The sequence below is a fragment of the Chlorocebus sabaeus genome, chromosome 1, assembly GCF_047675955.1.
Source record: "Chlorocebus sabaeus isolate Y175 chromosome 1, mChlSab1.0.hap1, whole genome shotgun sequence".
Taxonomy (NCBI): Eukaryota; Metazoa; Chordata; class Mammalia; order Primates; family Cercopithecidae; genus Chlorocebus; species Chlorocebus sabaeus.
Window position 1 is genome coordinate 57,118,149 of NC_132904.1, and position 23,836 is coordinate 57,141,984.

Consider the following 23,836-nt stretch of genomic DNA (forward strand, 5'->3'; position numbering starts at 1 on the left):
ATTTGAAAAGATTGGCATTAATTATTCTTAAATGTTTGGTAAAATTCATGATCCATTTTATCCTGAGTCTTTCTTTCACAGAAGATAGTTTATTACTGATTCAAATTCCAAACTCCTTATTGGTCTGTTCAGATTTTACTTTTATATTAGACATACGTAAAAAATATAACACCTATGTTTCTAGGAATTTATCCATTTATTCCAGGTTATTCAATTACTGGTGTATAATTTTTCACGGTAGTCTCTTTGTATTTCTGTGGTATCAGGTGTATTGTATTCTCTTTTAGTTTGGATTTCATTTACTTATGTCTTCTCTTTTATTTTCTTAGTCTAAGGGTTAGCCAATTTGGTTAATTTTTACTCAAAAAATCTCTCAATTTGTTGGTCTATTTTTTTTTCTATTTTGTTTTATTCATTTCAGCTCTGATATTTGTTATTTCCTTTTTTTAAAGCACACTTTGGGCTTAATTTGTTTTTTCTTTTCTGGTTCCTTGAGGTGTAACATTAAGTTGTTATTTGCAACTTATTCATCTGACTAATATGGATAATATTAATATGGGTTTAATATCCAAAGTCTATAAGGAACTTAAGCAAATTTACAAGAAAAAAATGAACCACCCCATTAAGAAGTGGGCAAAGGACATGAACAGACACTTCTCAAAAGAAGACACTTATGCAGCCAATGAACATATGAAAAAAAAGCCCAACATCACTAATAATTAGAGAAATGTAAATCAAAACCACAATGAGATACCATCTCATGCCAGTCAGAATGGCAATTATTAAAAAGTCAGGAAACAACAGATGTTGGCAAGGCTGTGGAGGGATAGGAATGCTTTTAAACTGTTGGTGGGAATGTAAATTAGTTCAACCATTGTGGAAGACAGTGTAGTGATTCCTCAAAGACCTAGAACCAGAAATGCCATTTGACTCAGCTATCCCATTACTGGGTAAAGACCCAAAGGAATATAAATCATTCTGTTATAAAGATACATGCATATATTTGTTCTTTGCAGCACTATTCACCATAACAAAGACATGGAACCAATCCAAATGCTCATCAATGATAGACTTGATGAAGAAAATGTGGTACATATACACCAAGGAATACCATGCAGCCATAAAAAGGAACAAAATAATGTCCTTTGCAGGGACATGGATAGAGTTGGAAGTCATTATCCTCAGCAAACTAACACAGGAACAGAAAACCAAATGTTTTCACTCATAAGTGGGAGCTGAACAATGAGAAAACATGGACACAGAGAAGAGAACAAAACACATCTGGGTCCTGTCAGGGATGAGGGTGGGGGCAGGGAGAGCATCAAGAAAAATAGCTAATGCATGCTGGGCTTAATCCTAGGTGATGGGTTAATAGGTGCAACAAACCACCATGGCAAACATTTACTTATGTAACAAACTGCGCATCCTGCACATATACCCCAAAACTTAAAATAAAGCAAAATTTAAAAGTTGTTATTTGAGATCTTTCTTTCTTTTTTTTTTTTTGCCACTAAAAGCATTCACTTTTATTTTTTTATTTTTATTTTTATTTTTATTTTTTAAAATTTATTTATTATTATTATACTTTAAGTTGTAGGGTACATGTGCATAACGTGCAGGTTTGTTACATATGTATACTTGTGCCATGTTGGTGTGCTGCACCCATCAACTCGTCATTTACATCAGGTATAACTCCCAATGCAATCCCTCCCCGCTCCCCTCTCCCCATGATAGGCCCTGGTGTGTGATGTTCCCCTTCCCGAGTCCAAGTGATCTCATTGTTCAGTTCCCACCTATGAGTGAGAACATGCGGTGTTTGGTTTTCTGTTCTTGTGATAGTTTGCTAAGAATGATGGTTTCCAGCTGCATCCATGTCCCTACAAAGGACACAAACTCATCCTTTTTTATGGCTACATAGTATTCCATGGTGTATATGTGCCACATTTTCTTAATCCAATCTGTCACTGATGGACATTTGGGTTGATTCCAAGTCTTTGCTATTGTGAATAGTGCTGCAATAAACATACGTGTGCATGTGTCTTTATAGCAGCATGATTTATAATCCTTTGGGTATATACCCAGTAATGGGATGGCTGGGTCATATGGTACATCTAGTTCTAGATGCTTGAGGAATCGCCATACTGTTTTCCATAACGTTTGAACTAGTTTACAATCCCACCAACAGTGTAAAAGTGTTCCTATTTCTCCACATCCTCTCCAGCACCTGTTGTTTCCTGACTTTTTGATGATCGCCATTCTAACTGGTGTGAGATGGTATCTCATTGTGGTTTTGATTTGCATTTCTCTGATGGCCAGTGATGATGAGCATTTTTTCATGTGTTTGTTGGCTGTATGAATATCTTCTTTTGAGAAATGTCTGTTCATATCCTTTGCCCACTTTTTGATGGGGTTGTTAGTTTTTTTCTCGTAAATTTGTTTGAGTTCTTTGTAGGTTCTGGATATTAGCCCTTTGTCAGATGAGTAGATTGCAAAAATTTTCTCCCATTCTGTAGGTTGCCTGTTCACTCTGATGGTAGTTTCTTTTGCTGTGCAGAAGCTCTTTAGTTTAGTTAGATCCCATTTGTCAATTTTGGCTTTTGTTGCCATTGCTTTTGGTGTTTTAGACATGAAAACTTTGCCCATGCCTATGTCCTGAATGGTACTACCTAGGTTTTCCTCTAGGGTTTTTATGGTATTAGGTCTAACATTTAAGTCTCTAATCCATCTTGAATTAATTTTCGTATAAGGAGTAAGGAAAGGATCCAGTTTCAGCTTTCTACTTATGGCTAGCCAATTTTCCCAGCACCATTTATTAAATAGGGAATCCTTTCCCCATTTCTTGTTTCTCTCAGGTTTGTCAAAGATCAGATGGCTGTAGATGTGTGGTATTATTTCTGAGGACTCTGTTCTGTTCCATTGGTCTATATCTCTGTTTTGGTACCAGTACCATGCTGTTTTGGTTACTGTAGCCTTGTAGTATAGTTTGAAGTCAGGTAGCATGATGCCTCCAGCTTTGTTCTTTTGACTTAGGATTGTCTTGGAGATGCGGGCTCTTTTTTGGTTCCATATGAACTTTAAAGCAGTTTTTTCCAATTCTGTGAAGAAACTCGTTGGTAGCTTGATGGGGATGGCATTGAATCTATAAATAACCTTGGGTAGTATGGCCATTTTCACAGTATTGATTCTTCCTATCCATGAGCATGGTATGTTCTTCCATTTGTTTGTGTCCTCTTTTATTTCACTGAGCAGTGGTTTGTAGTTCTCCTTAAAGAGGTCCTTCACATCCCTTGTAAGTTGGATTCCTAGGTATTTTATTCTCTTTGAAGCAATTGTGAATGGAAGTTCATTCATGATTTGGCTCTCTGTTTGTCTGTTACTGGTGTATACGAATGCTTGTGATGTTTGCACGTTAATTTTGTATCCTGAGACTTTGCTGAAGTTGCTTATCAGCTTGAGGAGATTTTGGGCTGAGACAATGGGGTTTTCTAAATATACAATCATGTCATCTGCAAAGAGGGACAATTTGACTTCTTCTTTTCCTAACTGAATCCCCTTGATTTCTTTCTCTTGCCTGATTGCCCTAGCCAGAACTTCCAACACTATGTTGAATAGGAGTGATGAGAGAGGGCATCCCTATCTTGTGCCAGTTTTCAAAGGGAATTTTTCCAGTTTTTGCCCATTCAGTATGATATTGGCTGTGGGTTTGTCATAAATAGCTCTTATTATTTTGAGGTACGTTCCATCAATACCGAATTTATTGAGCGTTTTTAGCATGAAGGGCTGTTGAATTTTGTCAAAAGCCTTTTCTGCATCTATTGAGATAATCATGTGGTTCTTGTCTTTGGTTCTGTTTATATGCTGGATTATGTTTATTGATTTGTGAGTGTTGAACCAGCCTTGCATCCCAGGGATGAAGCCCACTTGATCATGGTGGATAAGCTTTTTGATGTGCTGCTGAATCCGGTTTGCCAGTATTTTATTGAGGATTTTTGCATCGATGTTCATCAGGGATATTGGTCTAAAATTCTCTTTTTTTGTTGTGTCTCTGCCAGGCTTTGGTATCAGGATGATGTTGGCCTCATAAAATGAGTTAGGGAGGATTCCCTCTTCTTCTATTGATTCGAATAGCTTCAGAAGGAATGGTACCAACTCCTCCTTGTACCTCTGGTAGAATTCAGCTGTGAATCCATCTGGTCCTGGACTTTTTTTGGTTGGTAGGCTATTAATTATTGCCTCAATTTCAGAGCCTGCTATTGGTCTATTCAGGGATTCAACTTCTTCCTGGTTTAGTCTTGGAAGAGTGTAAGTGTCCAGGAAATTATCCATTTCTTCTAGATTTTCTAGTTTATTTGCGTTAGGTGTTTATACTATTCTCTGATGGTAGTTTGTATTTCTGTGGGGTCAGTGGTGATATCCCCTTTATCATTTTTTATTGCATCTATTTGATTCTTCTCTCTTTTCTTCTTCATTAGTCTTGCTAGCGGTCTGTCAATTTTGTTGATCTTTTCAAAAAACCAACTCCTGGATTCATTGATTTTTTGGAGGGTTTTTTGTGTCTCTATCTCCTTCAGTTCTGCTCTGATCTTAGTTATTTCTTGCCTTCTGCTAGCTTTTGAATGCATTTGCTCTTGCTTCTCTAGTTCTTTTAATTGTGATGTTAGAGTGTCAATTTTAGATCTTTCCTGCTTTCTCTTGTGGGCATTTAGTGCTATAAATTTCCCTCTACACAGTGCTTTAAATGTGTCCCAGAGATTCTGGTATGTTGTATCTTTGTTCTCATTGGTTTCAAAGAACATCTTTATTTCTGCCTTCATTTCATTATGTACCCAGTAGTCATTCAGGAGCAGGTTGTTCAGTTTCCATGTAGTTGAGCGGTTTTGATTGAGTTTCTTAGTCCTGAGTTCTAGTTTGATTGCACTGTGGTCTGAGAGACAGTTTGTTACAATTTCTGTTCTTGTACATTTGCTGGGGAGTGCTTTACTTCCAATTATGTGGTCAATTTTGGAATAAGTGCGATGTGGTGCTGAGAAGAATGTATATTCTGTTGATTTGGGGTGGACAGTTCTATAGATGTCTATTAGGTCTGCTTGCTGCAGAGATGAGTTCACTTCCTGGATATCCTTGTTAACTTTCTGTCCCGTTGATCTGTCTAATGTTGACAGTGGAGTGTTGAAGTCTCCCATGATTATTGTATGGGAGTCTAAGTCTCTTTGTAAGTCTCTAAGGACTTGCTTTATGAATCTGGGTGTTCCTGTATTGGGTGCATATATATTTAGGATAGTTAGCTCTTCCTGTTGAATTGATCCTTTTACCATTATGTAATGGCCTTCTTTGTCTCTTTTGATCTTTGATGGTTTAAAGTCTGTTTTATCAGAGACTAGTATTGCAACCCCTGCTTTTTTTTGTTCTCCATTTGCTTGGTAAATCTTCCTCCATCCCTTTATTTTGAGCCTATGTATGTCTCTGCGTGTGAGATGTGTCTCCTGAATCCAGCAGACTGATGGGTCTTGACTCTTTATCCAGTTTGCCAGTCTCTGTCTTTTAATTGGAGCATTTAGTCCATTTACATTTAAGGTTAATATTGTTATGTGTGAACTTGATCCTGCCATTATGATATTAACTGGTTATTTTGCTCGTTAGTTGATGCAGTTTCTTCCTAGCCTTGATGGTCTTTACATTTTGGCATGTTTTTGCAATGGCTGGTACCGGTTGTTCCTTTCCGTGTTTAGTGCTTCCTTCGGGGTCTCTTGTAAGGCAGGCCTAGTGGTGACAAAATCTCTAAGCATTTGCTTATCTGTAAAGGATTTTATTTCTCCTTCACTTATGAAACTTAGTTTGGCTGGATATGAAATTCTGGGTTTAAAATTCTTTCCTTTAAGAATGTTGAATATTGGCCCCCACTCTCTTCTGGCTTGTAGAGTTTCTGCCGAGAGATCTGCTGTTAGTCTGATGGGCTTCCCTTTGTGGGTAACCCAACCTTTCTCTCTGGCTGCCCTTAAGATTTTTTCCTTCATTTCAACTTTGGTGAATCTGGCAATTATGTGTCTTGGAGTTGCTCTTCTCGAGGAGTATCTTTGTGGCGTTCTCTGTATTTCCTGGATTTGAATGTTGGCCTGCCCTACTAGGTTGGGGAAGTTCTCCTGGATGATATCCTGAAGAGTGTTTTCCAACTTGGTTCCATTTTCCCCCTCACTTTCAGGCACCCCAATCAGACGTAGATTTGGTCTTTTTACATAATCCCATACTTCTTGCAGGCTTTGTTCATTTCTTTTTCTTCTTTTTTCTTTTGGTTTCTCTTCTGACTTCATTTCGTTCATTTGATCCTCAATTGCTGATACTTTTTCTTCCAGTTGATCGAGTCAGTTACTGAAGCTTGTGCATTTGTCACGTATTTCTCGTGTCATGGTTTTCATCTCTTTCATTTCGTTTATGACCTTCTCTGTATTAATTACTCTAGCTATCAATTCTTCCACTTTTTTTTGAAGATTTTTAGTTTCTTTGCGCTGGGTACGTAATTCCTCCTTTAGCTCTGAGAAATTTGATGGACTGAAGCCTTCTTCTCTCATCTCGTCAAAGTCATTCTCCGTCCAGCTTTGATCCGTTGCTGGCGATGAGCTGCGCTCCTTTGCCGGGGGAGATGCGCTCTTATTTTTTGAATTTCCAGCTTTTCTGCCCTGCTTTTTCCCCATCTTTGTGGTTTTATCTGCCTCTGGTCTTTGATGATGGTGATGTACTGATGGGGTTTTGGTGTAGGTGTCCTTCCTGTTTGATAGTTTTCCTTCTAACAGTCAGGACCCTCAGCTGTAGGTCTGTTGGAGATTACTTGAGGTCCACTCCAGACCCTGTTTGCCTGGGTGTCAGCAGCAGAGGCTCAGTTGAAAATACAGAAATCACCGGTCTTCTGTGTCGCTCCCGCTGGGAGTTGGAGACTGCAGCTGTTCCTATTCCGCCATCTTGCTCCGCCCCCCTTTCATGTGTTTTCATGTTATTGATTAGTGTCCTTTCTTTTTTTGTTGTTTTTGTTGTTGTTGTTTTTGTTTTACTTGACGTTCTGGGATACAAGTGCAGAATGTGTAGGTTTGTTACATAGGTATATGTGTGCCATGGTGGTTTGCTGCAGCTATCAGCCCATCATCTAGGTTTTAAGCCGCCACATGCATTAGCTATTTGTCCTAATGCTCTCCCTCCCCTCAACCCCCACTTCCCGACTGGCCCCGGTGTGTGTTGTTCCCCTCCCTGTGTCCATATATTCTCATTGTTCAACTCCTACTTAAAAGTGAGAACATGCAGTGTTTGGCTTTCTGTTCCTGTGTTGGGGCAGCGCTCCTTTTGCAGGGGCACTAGCTGTGGGGGGTCTATTACTGTAAACCCCTGATTTGGCAAAGGATGAATAAACATAAACCGACACACAGATATTCTGCTCTGCCAGTACAGCTGAGGGTCCCAGCGGCTTACAGGCTTCCTGCTGAGTCCTGTAAACAGCTGTGACTCACTCACATTTATTCAGTAGGATTAACTGACAAAAACTTGAGTCAACACCATTGGAGGGCAATTGACATTGTGGACTTCCCAATTCAAAGCACTTAAGCACTGGAGGTACATCAAAGGTTAGTCTTAAGATGATATGAGTAAACAAGCCAGCTAGGTAAACTACTCCGCCTTTCTTTATTACTATTTTAATTTGTTTAACTAAAGGTAAAGGGATCAGGCTACCTTCAGCTGAAGGTGGAAGTTATGCAAACTTCTAACCGAAGTTATAACTGAAGTTATGTAAACTTCTAGGCCTTCCAAGAAGATTTGTGTCTATTTCTATAAGTATCTCTAATATTTTTCCCACCAGCCTGATTTAACCCCAACACTGTTAGTTTGCTGAGGATGATGGCTTCCAGCTTCATCCATGTCCCTGCAAAGGACATTATCTCATTCCTTTTTATGGCTGCATAGTAATCCATGGGGTATATGTACCACATTTTCTTTATCCAGTCTAGCATTGATGGGCATTTTGGTTGGTTCCATGCCTTTGCTATTGTAAATAGTGCTCCAATAAACATATGTGTGCATGTGTCTTTATAGTAGAATAATTTATATTCCTTTGGGTATATACCCAGTAATGGGATTGCTGGGTTGAATATTTCTGGCTCTAGATCCTTGAGGAATTGCCACACTGTCTTCCACAATGGTTGAACTAGTTTACATTCCTACCAACAGTGTAAAAGCATTCCTATTTCTCCACAGCCTTGCCAGCAACTATTGTTTCTTGACTTTTTAATAATCACCATTCTAACTGGCATGAGATGGTATCTCATTGTAGTTTTGATTTGCATTTCTCTAATAATCAGTGTTGAACTCTTTTAAATGTCTTTGGCCACATAAATGTCTTCTTTCAAGAAGTGTTTGTTTATGTCCTTTGCCCACTTTTTGATGGGGTTGTCTGGTTTTTTTTCTTGTAAATTTGTTTAAGTTCCTTGTGGATTCTGGATATTAAGACTTTTGTCAGATAGGTAGATTACAAAATTTTTTTCCCATTCTGTAAGTTGCCTGTTCACTCTGATGATAGTTTCTTTTACTGTGCAGAAACTCTTTAGTTTAATTAGATCCCATTTGTCAATTTTGGCTTTTGTTGCAATTGCTTTTGGCATTTTCATCATGAAGTCTTTGCCCATGCCAATATCCTGAAAAGTATTGCCTAGGTTTTCTTCTAGGGTTTTTATGGTTTTGCGTTTTACATTTAAGTCTTTAATCCATCTTGAGTTAATTTGTATAAAGTGGAAGAAAGGGGTCCAGTTTTTATCTTCTGCATATGGCTAGCCAGTTTTCCCAGCACCATGTATTAAATAGGGAATCCTTTTCTTATTGCTTATTTATGTCTGGTTAGATGAAGATCAGATGGTCATAGATGTGTGGTATTATTTTTGAGGTCTCTGTTCTTTTCCACTGGCCTATATGTCTGTTTTGGTACCACTGTGTCCGAAATTGGTGGGTTCTTGGTCTCGCTGACTTCAAGAATGAAGCCACGGACCCTCACGGTGAGTGTTACAGTTCTTAAAGATGGTGTGTCTGGAGGTTGTTCCTTTTGATGTTTGGACATGTTCGGAGTTTCTTCCTTCTGGTGGGTTCATGGTCTCACTGACTTCAGGAGTGAAGCTACAGACCTTTGTGGTGAGTGTTACTGTTCATAAAGGCAGCGCATCCAGAGTTGTTTGTTCCTCCCAGTGGGTTCTTGGTCTCGCTGACTTCAGGAGTGAAGCTGCAGGCCTTCGTGGTGAGTGTTACAGCTCATAAAGGTGGTGCAGACCCAAAGAGTGAGCAGCAACAAGATTTATTAAGAAGAGCAAAAGAACAAAGCTTCTACAGCGCAGAAGGGGACCCCAGCGGGTTGCCACTGCTGGCTCCCATAGTCTGCTTTTAGCCCCTTATCTGGCTCCACCCACATCCTGCTGAGTGTTCCATTTTACAGAGAGCTGATTGAACCATTTTACAGAGAACTGATTGGTCTGTTTTGACAGAGTGCTGATTGGTGCATTTACAAACCTTTAGCTAGACACAGAGTGCTGATTGGCACATTTACAATCCTTTAGCTAGACAGAAAAGTTGTCCAAGTCCCCACCCCTCCCTGAAGCCTAGCTGGTTTCACCTCTCACTGGCACTCACCGGGGGACTTTGTGGCACCTAGCCTGGGCACTCAGACAACCCAGAAGGAGCTCATCCCAGACAACCAAGAGGAAAAAAGGGGAAGCGAGAAAGAGATGGAGACCTCCACCGTGGACAATGACCCTGTGAAGAGGGAACAGTGGTCCATGCAGGGGACCCAGCCTCCAATCAAGTCCAGCAGGCACCAACTGGCTGCACCAAGTGTGGGCCCACTGAGCCCACGAGTGCTGTGCACAGGCCTGGCTTCCGCTTGTGCCTCTCCCTACATACCTCCCTGCAAGCAGAGGGAGCTAGCTCTGGCCTAGGCCAGCCCCTGAGAGGGGCCCCCACAGCACAGGGTTGGGCTGAAGGGCTCCTTGAGCACGGCCAGAGCGGATGCCAAGGCCGAGGAGGCACTGAGAGCAAACGAGGGCTGCTAGCACATTGTCACCTCTCACCAGTACCATGTTGTTTTGGTTACTATAGCCTTGTAGTATAATTTGACATTAGGTAGTGTGATGCTTCCAACTTTGTTCTCTTTGCTTGGGATTTTCTCAGCTATACAGTCTCTTTTTTGGTTCCATATGAAATTTAAACTAGTTTTATCTAATTCTGTGAAGAATGTCAATGGTAGTTTGATCAGAATAGCATTGAATCTATAAATTACTGTAAGCAGTATAACCATTTTCACATTGATTCTTCCTATCCATGAGCATGGAATATTTTTCCATTTTTTGTGTCCTCTCTTATTTCTTTGATCAGTGGTTTATAGTTCTCCTGGAAAGGGTCCTTCACATCCCTTGATATCTGTATACCTAGGTAGTTTATTCTCTTATTCTCTTTGTAACAATTGTGAATGGGAGTTCATTCATAATTTGGCTCTCTACTTGTCTATTGTTGGTGTATAGGAATGCTTGTGATTTTTGCACATTGATTTTGTACCTGAGACTTTACTGAAGTTGCTTATCACCTTATGGAGTTTTTGGGCTGAGATGTTCGGGTTTTTTAAATATAGAATCATGTCATCTGCAAACAGACAATTTGGCTTCCTGTCTTCCTATTTGAATATACTTTATTGCTCTCTCTTGACTGATGGTCCTGGCCAAAACTTCCAATACTATGTTGAATAGGAGTAGTGAGAGAGGACACCCTTGTCCTGTGCTGGTTTTCAAAGGGAATACTTTCAGCTTTTGTCCATTCAGTGTGATATTGGCTGTGGGTTTGTTGTAAATAGCTCTTATTACTTTGAAATATGTTCCATCAATACCTAGTTTATTGTGATTCTTTAACATGAAGGAATGTTGAATTTTATCAAAGGCCTTTTCTGCATCTTTTGAGATGATCATGCAGTTTTTGCCATTGATTCTATTTATGTGACGGATTACATTTATTAAATTGCGTATGTCGAACCAGCCTTGTATCACAGGGATGAAGCCAACTTGATCTTGGTGGATAAGCTTTTTGATGTGCTTTCAGATTCTGTTTGCCAGTATTTTATTGAAGATTTTTGCATTGATATTCATTAGGGATATTGATCTGAAGTTTTGCTTTTTGTTATGTCTCTCCTGGGTTTTGGTATCAAGATGATGCTGGCCTCATAAAATGAGTTAAAGAGGAGTCCCTCCTTTTTGATTGTTTGGAATAGTTTCAGACGGAATGGTACCAGCTCCTCTTTGTATCTCTGGTAGAACTCGGCTGTGAATCCATCTGGTCCTGGGCTTTTTTTGTTAGTAGGCTATTAATTACTGCCTCAATTTCAGAACTTGTTATTGGTCTATTTAGGGATACCAAAAACCAGACAATAACACAGCAAAAAAGAAAACTACAGGCCAATACTCCTGATGAATATAGATGTAAAAATTTTCAACAAACCACTAGCAAACCATATCCAACAGCATATCAAAAAATAATACACCACGATGAAGTGGATTTTATACCAGGAATGCAATGGTGATCCAACATATGCAAATCAATATATGCAACACATCACATAAGCAGAATTAAGCAAAAAACCCATAGGATCATCTCAATAGAAACATAAAAAGCACTTGATAGAATGTGGCATCCCTGCATGATAAAAATCCTCAAAAATCTAGGCATGAATCCAATTATTGGGTATTCCCAAAGGAATATAAATTGTTCTACCATAAAGGCACATGCATGTGTATGTTCATCACAGTGCTATTCACAATAGCAAAGACATGAAATCAACCTAAATGACCATCAATGGTAGACTGCATAAAGAAAATGTGGTACATATACACCATGGAATGCTATGCAGCCATGAAAAGGAATGAGATCAAGTCCTTTGCAGCAATTTGAATGGAGCTGGAGACCATTATCCCAAGTGAACTAACAAAGGAACAGAAAACCAAATACTGCATGTTCTCATAAGTGAGAGTGAAACATTGAGTACACATGGACACAAAGAAGGAAACAACAGACAGCAGACACTGGGGCCTACTTGAGGGTGAAGGGTGGGAGGAGGAAAAGAATAAAAAAACTACCTATTGAATACTATGCATACTACCTAGGTGATGAAACAATCTGTACACCAAATTCCTGTGACACACAATTTACCTATGTAACAAACCTGCATGCGTACCTCTGAGACTGAAATAAAAGTTAAAAAAAAAAAACCTGATAAAAAACGGGTCAAAGACCTGAATAAACACACCTCATTAAAGAAGAGATGGCAAGTAAGCATATGAAAAGATACTCCACATTAGACTCATTAGACTTTAACACCCCACTGTCAATATTAGACAGATCAATGAGACCAAAAATTAACAAGGATATCCAGGATGTGAACTCAGCTCTGGACCAAGCAGACCTAATAGACATTTACAAAACTGTCCACCCCGAATCAACAGAATATACATTCTTCTCAGAACCACATTGCACTTATTCTAAAATTGACCATGTAATTGGAAGTAAAACACTCCTCAGCAAATGTAAAAGAACAGAAATCACAACAAACTGTCTCTCAGACCACAGGGTAATCAAATTAGAACTCAGGATTAAGAATCTCACTCAAAACCACCCAACTACATGGAAACTGAACAACCTGCTCCTGAATGACTATTGGGTAAATAGCGAAATGAAGGCAGAAATAAAGATGTTCTTTGAAACTAATGAGAACAAAGACACAATGTACCAGAATCTCTGTGATACATTTAAAGCACTGTGTAGAGGGAAATTTATGACATGAAATGCCATCAAGGGAAAGCAGGAAAGATCTAAAATTGACACCCTAACATCATAATTAAAAGAACTAGAGAAGCAAGAGCAAACAAATTCAAAAGCTAGCAGAAGGCAAGATATAACTAAGATCAGAGCAGAACTGAAAGAGATAGAGACATAAAAAAAACTCTTCAAAAAAATCAATGAATCAAGGAGCTGGTGTTTTGAAAAGATCTACAAAATACATAGACCACTAGCAAGACTAACAAAGAAGAAAAGAGAGAAGAATCAAATAGATGCAATTAAAAATGATAAAGGGGATATCACCACTGATCACACAGAAATACAAACTACAATCAGAGAATACTATAAACACCTCTAAACATGGCAGAAATTCAAGAAAAGATAATTTTAGGCCAATATCCCTGATGAACATTGATGCAAAACTCCTCAGTAAAATACAGGCAAACCAAATCCAGAAGCACATCAAAAAGCTTATCCATGACTATCAAGTCGGCTTCATCCCTGGAATACAAGGCTGGTTCAACATATGCAAGTCAGTAAATGTAATCCATCACATAAACAGAACCAATGACAAAAACGACAGATTATCTCAATAGATGCTAGAAAGGGCATTTGACAAAATTCAACAGCCTTTCATGCAAAAAACTCTCAATAAATTAGGTATCAATGGAACGTATCTCAAAATGATAAGAGCTATTTATGACAAGTCCACAGCCAATATCATACTGAATGGGCAAAAACTGAAAGTATTCTCTTTGAAAACCGGCACAAAACAAGGATGCCCTCTCTCACCACTCCTATTAGGCACAGTATTGGAAGTTCTGGCCAGGGCAATCAGGCAAGATAAAGCAATAAAGGGTATTCAGATAGGAAGAGAGGAAGTCAAATTGTCTCTGCAGATGACATGATTGTATATTAAGAAAACCCCATCATCTCCGCCCAAAATCTCCGTAAGCTGATAAGCAACTTCAGCAAACTCTCAGGATACAAAATCAATGTGTAAAAATCACAAGCATTCCTATACACCAATAACAGACAAACAGAGACCCAAATCATGAGTGAACTCCCATTCACAATTGCTACTAAGAGAATAAAATACCTAGGAATACAACTTACTTTGTAGTTCTCTTCAAGTAGAACTACAAACCACTCCTAAAGGAAATAAGAGAGGACACAAACAAACGGAAAAACATTCCATGCTAATGGATAGGAAGAATCAATATCATGCAAATGACCTTACAGCCCAGAGTAATTTATAGATTCAATGCTATCCCCATCAAGTTACCACTGACTTTCTTCACAGAATTGGAAAAAACTGCTTTAAAGTTCATATGGAACCAAAAAAGAGCCCGCACAGCCAAGACAATCCTGAGCAAAAAGAACAAAGCTGGAGGCATCATGCTACCTGACTTCAAACTTTACTACAAGGCTACAGTAACCAAAACAGCATGGTACTGGTACCAAAACAGAGGTATAGACCAATGGACCAGAACAAAGGACTCAAAAATAACACCACATGTCTACCACCATCTGATCTTTCACAAACCTGACACACACAAGTAATGGGAAAAGATTCCCTATTTAATAAATGATGTTGGGAAAACTGACTAGCCATATACAGAAAACTGAAATTGGACCCCTTCCTTATACCTTATACAAAAATCAACTCAAGATGGATCAAAGACTTAAGTGTAAGACCTAAGACCATAAAAACCCTAGAAGAAAACCTGGGCAATACCATTCAGGACATAGGCATGGGCAAAGGCTACATGTCTAAAACACCAAAAACAATGGCAACAAAAGCCAAAATTGACAAATGGGATCTAATTAAAGAGCTTCTGCACAGCACAAGAAACTATCATCAGAGTGAATAGGCAACCTACAGAATGGAAGAAAACTTTTGCAATCTATCTATCTGACAAAGGGCTAATATCTGCAATCTACAAAGAACTTAAACAACTTTACAAGATAAAAGCAAACAACCTCATCAAAAAATGGGCAAAGGATATGAACAGACACTTCTCAAAAGAAGACATTTATGCAGCTAACAGACACGAAAAAATGTTCATCATCACTGATCATTAGAGAAATGGAAATCAAAACCACAATGAGATATTATCTCACACCAGTTAGAACGGCTATAATTAAAAAGGAAACAAACTAAAGTCAGGAAACAACAGATGCTCGAGAGGCGGAAAAACAGGAACACCTTTACACTGTTGGTGGGAGTATATATTAGTTCAACCATTGTGGAAGACAGTGTGGCAATTCCTCAACGATCTAGAACTAGAAATACCTCTTGACCCAGCAATCCCATTAATGGGTGTATACCCAAAGGATTGTAAATCATTCTACTACAGAGACACGTGCACATATATGTTTATTGCGGCACTATTCACAATAACAAAGACTTGGCGCCAACCCAAATGCTCATCAATGATAGACTGGATAAAGAAAATGTGGCACATATACACCATGGAATACTATGCAGTCATAAAAAAGGATGAGTTCATGTCCTTTGCAGGGATGTGGATAAAGCTGGAAACCATCATTCTCAGCAAACTATCACAAGATCAGAAAAGCAAACACTGCATGTTCTCACTCATAAGTGGGAATTAAACAATGAGAACACATGGACACAGGGAGGTGGACATCACACACCAGGGCCTGTGGGGGGTGGTGGGCTAGGGAAGGGATAACATTAGGAGAAATACCGAATGTAAGTGATGGGTTGATGGGTGCAGCAAACCACTATGGCACGTGTATACCTATGTAACAAAACTACATCTTCTGCACATGTTACCTAGAACTTAAAGTATAATTTTAAAAAAAGAAAAAAAAGAAAAGATACTCCATATTGTATCTTTAAGGAATTGATAATTACAATAACAATGAGATATACATCTACTAGAATGGCCAATATCCAGGACACTGACATCATTAAATGCTGCTGAGGATATGGAACAACAGGAACTCTCATTAATTGCTGATGGGAATGCAAAAACTAAATGTGCTCTTAGCATACATTGCAGCAATTGCACTCTGTGGTATCTACCCAATGAGAAAAATACTTATGTTCATATACAAATCTGGACATGAAGACTTATAGCAGCTTTATTTATAGTTGCCAAAAGTTGGATGCTACCAAGATGTCCTTCAGTAGGTGAATGGATGAATAAACTGGTACATCCGACAGTGGCTTATTCAGTGCTAAAAAGAAATGAACTATCAAGCCATGAAAACACATGGAGGAAACATAAATGCATATTGCTAAGTAAAAGAAGCTAATCTGAAAAGGCTACACAGTATGACTCTAACTATATGGCATTCTAGAAAAGGCAAAAGTATGGAGACACAAATAAGATCAGTGATTGCCAAAGGTTATGGAGAAAGGAGGGACAAATAGGTAGAGCACAGAGGATTTTTAGGGCAGTGAAACTACTCTGTATAATACTACAATGGTGTGTACTTGTCACTATACATTATATATTATACTTACTACCCATGATGACCATGTGTTGTTTTAAACTACTAAGATTGTCATAATTCATTACACAGTGAGAGAAACCAATACAAGAAAAAAACATGACCAAGAGAAAAAGTCGATAAAAACAGATTGCACAGTTATTATCTATTAAATGAAAAAGAAAAATGTTGATGAAAATATGAATCCACATAAAAAGTCAAATGGAAATTTTAGAACTGAAAAATGAAATAAAGTGCTAAATGTGGGCTTAACTCCATAGTAGATTAGCATAATAAAGCATTAGTAAACTAGTAGATAGGTCAATAGAAAATATTAAGGCTGACACTTGTAGAGAAAAGAGGATGGCAAACACAAGACACAGGAACAGGGTGAAATAGTGTAACTTGCATGTAGTAGGAATCTCTGAGGAGAAGATGAGAGAAAAAGGGACATAAATAATGAAATCAATTCATAAGTCAATAACCCTTACACATGTATAATTGTATAAATTTAAAAAGTCCTTGGCACATAATAGCAAAATACATGAAAAACATTTTTAAAGGAAAATCTAGAAAGCAGCTGAAGGAATAAAACAACACAAAACCATTGTCACTTCAATGATAATAGTAATACTAATTTAACCAAAGAAATTATGGAATTCAAAAGACAATGTAATAACATTTTTTTTTTTTTTGTAAGGTGTGCACTTTTATTCAACTGGTCTCAAGTCAGTGTACAGGTAAGCCCTGGCTACCTCCACCCACTCCCAGGGAGACCAAAAGCCTTCAGACATCTCAAGTTGGGGGACAAAAAAGGGGCGGCATGAAGGCTCATCATTCAAAATAAAACAAAATAAAAAAGTATTAAGGCGAAGATTAAAAAAATTTTGCATTACATAATTTACACGAAAGCAATGCTATCACCTCCCCTGTGTGGACTCGGGAGAGGACTGGGCCGTTCTCCTTAGAGAGAAGTGGGGTGGCTTTTAGGAGGGCGAGGGACTTCCTGTAACAATGCAGCTCATATTTGGAATGACTATTAAAAAAAAGAACAATGTACAATCAAAGTCCTCGGCCACATTGTAGAACTTTGGAGGATGCTGGCTCCAACCAACTGCTGTCACCTTCACCGTTCCAGTTTTTAAATCCTGAGTCAAGCCAAAACAAAACAAAACAAAACAAAACAAAAAAAACAAATAAAGCCATGCCAATCTCATCTTGTTTTCTGCGCAAGTTAGGTTTTGTCAAGAAAGGGTGTAATGCAACTAAGTCACAGTCCGCCTAGAAGCATTTGCGGTGGACGATGGAGGGGCCAGACTCGTCATACTCCTGCTTGCTGATCCACATCTGCTGGAAGGTGGACAGCGAGGCCAGGATGGAGCCGCCGATCCACACAGAGTACCTGCGCTCAGGAGGAGCAATGATCTTGATCTTCATCGTGCTGGGCGCCAGGGCAGTAATCTCCTTCTGCATCCTGTCAGCAATGCCAGGGTACATGGTGGTGCCACCAGACAGCACTGTGCTGGCGTACAGGTCTTTATGGATGTCCACATCACACTTCATGATGGAGTTGAAGGTAGTTTCGTGGATGCCACAGGACTCCATGCCCAGGAAGGAAGGTTGGAAGAGAGCCTCAGGGCAGTGGAACCGCTCGTTGCCAATGGTGATGACCTGGCCATTGGGCAGCTCGTAGCTCTTCTCCAGGGAGGAGCTGGAAGCCGCCGTGGCCATCTCCTGCTCGAAGTCCAGGGCGACATAGCACAGCTTCTCCTTAATGTCACGCACGATTTCCCGCTCGGCCGTGGTGGTGAAGCTGTAGCCATGCTCAGTGAGGATCTTCATGAGGTAGTCAGTCAGGTCCCGGCCAGCCAGGTCCAGACGCAGGATGGCATGGGGGAGGGCATACCCCTCGTAGATGGGCACAGTGTGGGTGACCCCGTCACCGGAGTCCATCACGATGCCAGTGGCACGGCCAGAGGCGTACAGGGACAGCACAGCCTGGATGGCCACGTACATGGCTGGGGTGTTGAAGGTCTCAAACATGATCTGGGTCATCTTCTTGCGGTTGGCCTTGGGGTTCAGGGGGGCCTCGGTCAGCAGCACGGGGTGCTCCTCAGGAGCCACACGCAGCTCATTGTAGAAGGTGTGGCGCCAGATCTTCTCCATGTCGTCCCAGTTGGTCACGATGCCGTGCTCAATGGGGTACTTCAGGGTGAGGTTGCCTCTCTTGCTCTGGGCCTCATCGCCCACATATGAATCCTTCTGACCCATGCCCACCATCACGCCCTGGTGCCTGGGGCACCCCACGATGGAGGGGTGATACTAGCCTCATAGAATGGGTTACGGAAAAACAGACAAAGGCAGGGGAAGTTAATGAACCTAGAATTTTAAAACGTTATGTATTTACTCATTTATTATCTCCAGTTCTCTTCTTTCTCTGTGTAGATGCATATTTCCTTCTTATATTATTTACCTGTTGCCTGAAGGACATCATTTCACTTATTGGAATGTTGGTCTACTGGTGATTTGATTAATTTTTTTTAGCTTCTGTTTCTCTGGAAAGCCTTCATGTTACATACACTTTAAAAATATTAGGTTTGTGCAAAAATAATTGCGGGTTTTGCCATTACTTTTAATGATAAAAACCGCAATTACTTTTGCACCAATCTAATATGTTTTTGCAGAAGGCACTGAGAGTGGACAGAGGGAAAAGACAGAAGCTGATTTGAAGGGAGAGAAAGTTGGCAAATCTGAATAGGTTTACCTTGCACTGGGACTTGTTTCTGGCCCCAACACCTCTGGGGGAACGGCTGAGTTGAACTGGCAAGCAACAACCCAGTCTTGCCACAGGTCTCTGGAATACTGGCAGCAGGAGACCCCATGACCACTATGGACACTTGGGTTGGCAGGGAGAGCTGCTTATAGAAGTGGTAGGGGCAGCCAGCTGGTGTGGAGCCCAGAGGGCTTGGGTGCGCTGGGGGCCCACATCATAACTCTTGCACTGGTGGACTGTGCCTGACCAGTGGAAAGCTCCAGGTGGGCAGCCCCCATAGCCACTCACCAGCCCACCCTCTCTCTCCCCACATTGCAGCTTCCCCTGGGCCACAGCAACTTGTCACATTGCTTTGCTGCTGTGTGTGTGTGCGTAGGTGAGGTTTCCCTTCCTTGCCCTGCCAATGCATTTCCCCAGTGACTGCCATTGCACTTGGAGCTTTGGCAGCCACAGCCAGCAAGCCCTGTCCCCGCTAGCACCCTGCTCTTGTATCAACAATGCCTTGGGAGTGAAATTAGGCATAGAGAACAGCGGATGCTCCCCTCCCCTGAGTGACCATCCCTGCCTGTGGTGTAGAGAAAGCACGAATAGACCTGCATCTGCTAGTGCCCCACCCCTGTGTCAATACCACCACCAGCATGACTGCATGCACTGTCACCAGCATGGACCCCCATCCCCAAGAGCTGCATGGCTGCCACCACTGTGGTGAATGCCCCCACAAAGGCAGAGACCCTGGCACCCCCTAGCATACTGCTATAGCCAATAAGCATGCACCCTGCCATGCTGCCACTGCTGCTGCTGCTGCTGGCATGTGCAAATGAGGATAGATCCTGATGTCACTGCACTAAGAAATAATTTGGCTGACACCACACATTGGAGTGTAGTGACCAGTGGTCTGGGAGTACCTTCCCCCACAGTGAAGTTGATCCCTAAGCTTAAGGAGCCAGAGAACAAAGTCAGGGTCCAATACGTATCTCCTGGAGCTGAAGCATGCAGTCAAGGATTTGGGAGCTGAGCCATGGCCCCCTAAAATCTTCCAGGAATGAAGCCACTTAGCTGAATCCACCTTATAACACCATCAAACCCTCAAGGTCATCAAATAGAATAAAAGAAAAAAACCCATCCGAAGGTCAGCAATTTCAGGGACTGAAGAAACATTATCCCACAAAGATGAGAAAAAAGAAATACAAAAACTAACAACTCAAAAAGCCAGAGGACCTTCTTTCCTCCAAATGACCAAACCTCCTTTCCAGCAAGGGCTATGAACTGGGCTGAGATGGCTGAAATGACAGAAATAGAATACAGAATATGGATAGGAATGAAGATCATTGAGATGCAGGAGTACATTGAAACTCAATCCAAGGAAGCTAAGAATCACAATAAAATTATGCAAAAGCTGGTGGACAAAATAGCCAGTATAGAAAAGAATATAACCAACCTGATAGAGCTAAAAACAGACTAAAAGAATTTTATGATGTAATAACTGTATTAATAGCAGAAATAGACCAAGTGGATAAAAGAATCTCAGAGCTTGAAGACTGGCTTTCTGAAATAAGACTGTCAGACAAGAATAGAGAAAGAAGAATGAAAAGAAATGAATAAAACCTCCAAGAAATATGGGATCATGTAAAGAGACCAAATCTGTGATTCACTGTTGTCCCTGAAAGAGATGAGGAGGGTGTAAGCAACTTGGAAAGCATATTTCAGGATATCATCCATGAGAACTTCCCCAATGTAGCTAGAGAGGCCAATGTTTAAATCCAGGAAATACAGAGAACCCCAGTAAAATACTTGTCAGAAATATCATCCCCAAGACACATAATCATTAGATTCTCCACGGTTGAAATGAAAGAAAAAAAATGTTAAATGCTTCTAGAGTGAAAGGTCAGTTCATCTACAAAAGGAAGCCCATTAGACTAACAGCAGAACTCTCAGCAGAAACCCTAGCAGAAACCTTAGCAGAAGAAATTGGGGGTCTATATTCAATATTCTTAAAGCAAAGAAATTCCAACCCAGAATTTCATATCTGGCCAAAGTAAGCTGCAAAAGTGAAGGAGAAATAAGATCTTTTTCAGACAAGCAAATGTTGAGGGAATTAATTGCCATTAGATCTGCCTCACAAGAGCTCCTGAAGGAAGTGCTAAATATGGAAAAGGACTGTTACCAGTCACTTCAAAAGCACACTTAAGTACAAAGACCAGTGACACTTTATAATTGTCACTGCTTTATAGCAACCACACAAACAAGTTGGCATAATAACATCTTACATAATGGTGGCAGGATCAAATTCACACATAACAATACTAACCCTGTATGTAAATGGGCTAAATTCGCCAGTTAAAAGGCACAGAGTGGCAAGCTCGATAAAAAACCAAGACCTGGCTGGGTGCAGAGGCTCACGCCTGTAATCCCAGCACTTTAGGAGCCCAAGGTGGGCGGATCACAAGGTTAAGATATTGAGACCATCCTGGCCAACATGATGAAACCCAGTCTCCACTAAAAATACAAAAAATTAGCTGGGCATGGTGGTGTGTGCCACTGCACTCTAGCCTAGCAACAGAGCAAGACTCCATCTCAAAACAAACAAACAAACAAAACCCCAAGACCCTTTGGTATCCTGTCTTCAAGAGACCCATCTGACACCCATAAGCTCAAAACAAAGAAATGGAGAAAAATCTACCACAGAAATAAAAAAAAAAAAAAGAAAAAAAAAAAAAGAAAAAGAAAAAAACAGGGGTTACAATCCTAATTACAGAATAAATAAACTTTAAACCAACAAGGATCAGAAGAGACAAAGAAGGGCATTACACAATGGTAAAGGTTCAATTTAAAAAGAAGATTTAACTATCCTAAATATATATGCACCAACACAGGAGTGCCCAGATTCATAAAGGAAGTTCTTAGAGACTTTCAAACAGACTTAGCTTCCACACAACAATAGTGTAGTCTTCACCACCTCACTGACAGTATTAAACAGATCATCAAGGAAAAAAATTAACAAAGATATTCAGGACCTGAACTCAGCACTGGATCAAATGGTCCTGAGAAACATCTATAGAATCCTCCACCTCAAAATAACAGAATATACACTCTTCTCATCACCACAAGGTACATACTCTAAAATTGATAACATAATCAGATATAAAACACTCCTTAGCAAATGCAAAGCAACTGAAATCATAACAACCAATCTTTTGAACCACAGCACGAGAAAAATAGATTTCAAGACTAAGAAAATAACTCAAAACCATACAATTACATGGAAATTGAATAAACTGCTCCTGAATGACTTTTGGGCAAATAATGAAATTAAGGAAGAAATAAAGAAGTTCTTAGAAACTAATGAGAACAAAGATACGACATAACAGAATCTCTGGTACACAGCTAAGGTGGTGTTAAGAGGGATATTCATAGCACTAAATGCCCACATCAAAAAGCTAGAAAGATCTCAAATTAACAACCTAATATCACAACTAAAAGAACTAGAGAACCAAGAGAAAATCAGCCTCAAAGCTAGCAGAGGACAAAAAGTAAAATCAGAGCTGAAGTGAAGGGGGTTGAGACACCAAAAAAAATTCCAAAGATCAACAAATCCAGGAGCTGAGTTTTTCAAAAAATTAATAAAATAAATAGACTGCTAGCTAAGCTAATAAAGAAGAAAAGAGAGAAGATTCAAATAAAAACAATCAGAAATGATAAGGGGGATATTACCACTGACTCCACAGAAATACAAACAGCCAACAGAGAATATTACAAACACCTCTATGCACAGAAACTAGAAAAGCTAGAAGAAATGGATAAATTCCTGGACACACACAGCCACCCAAGACTGAACCAGGAAGAAATCCCTGAACAGATCAATAAAGAGTTCTGAAATTGAAGCAGTGATAAATAGCCTACCAACCAAAGAAGCCCAGGACAAGACAGATTCACAGCCAAATTCTACCAGATGTACAAGGAAGAGCTGATACCATCCCTGCTGAAACTATTCCAAAATATTGAACTACATTTTGAGTAACAGGGTATTGTGCTTTGTTTCTATTTGCATAGTTTTGTCCCCACTATCTGACATCCTTAGCTAAGAAGACTGTTTTGTCCACAGAGATGAAATTAATGCCCTGGTGGCATTGCTTCTGGTCTCCAATGCAAGCCAACTTTCCATTCCAATAGTTTTTGTCTAAATGTCTGCACAAAGATTCCATCAGGATTCTTGGGAGTATAACTGTTGTTAGTATCATGTATTTATGCTTCCTTCTAACCCCTTGCATGCAAAATTAATTATCCTTTTCCCTATATTTCCAAAGTAGTTCCTACATGCCTTCATTGTGCTACTGATCATACTGTGTGATAAATCCCATCTGGGTTGAGGTTTGTTTTATTTTGTTTTGTGTTTTGGAGATGAGGGACTCAATTTAGGTTGGTTGATGGACTGACTAAAATCAACGACCAAAAGAATGATGGACTTTCTCTTAATATGCCTTATGGAGCACTAGCCACCGCCAATGTCCAAAAAGACCAATAATTCAATTTAGCATTGAAGAAAAATTGAGTAGGATGCAGATATACTGACATAACACAGCTCTGGGGATGAGGAACCTACTCCTTCTTACAGGCATATCTCAGAGATATATGGGTTTAATTCCAGACAAAAACAATAAAGTGAATATCACAATAAGGCAAGTCACATGAATTTGGGGGTTTTCCAGTGCATATAAAAATTATGTTTGCACTATACTGCATTCTTTTAAGTGTGAGCCCTTA

The 23,836-nt window shown here is 39.9% G+C and overlaps 1 protein-coding gene and 1 long non-coding RNA gene across 2 annotated transcripts in view; one reads left to right on the top strand and one right to left on the bottom strand.

Moving 5' to 3' along the window:
* LOC140713428 (uncharacterized) overlaps positions 1-23,836 on the top strand; it is an 83,775-nt gene that overhangs the window by 55,661 nt on the left and 4,278 nt on the right. The window lies entirely within an intron of this gene.
* Positions 17,124-18,629, bottom strand: LOC140708499 (actin, cytoplasmic 2-like). Its single transcript, XM_073018667.1, has one exon. It carries the CDS (start codon positions 18,580-18,582, stop codon positions 17,584-17,586), a length of 999 nt encoding a protein of 332 aa, XP_072874768.1. The 5' UTR covers positions 18,583-18,629; the 3' UTR covers positions 17,124-17,583.

Excerpts from the sequence above, each read along its gene's own strand:
- LOC140708499 (XM_073018667.1), bottom strand. The coding sequence starts at position 18,582 with ATGGTGGGCATGGGTCAGAAGGATTCATATGTGGGCGATGAGGCCCAG.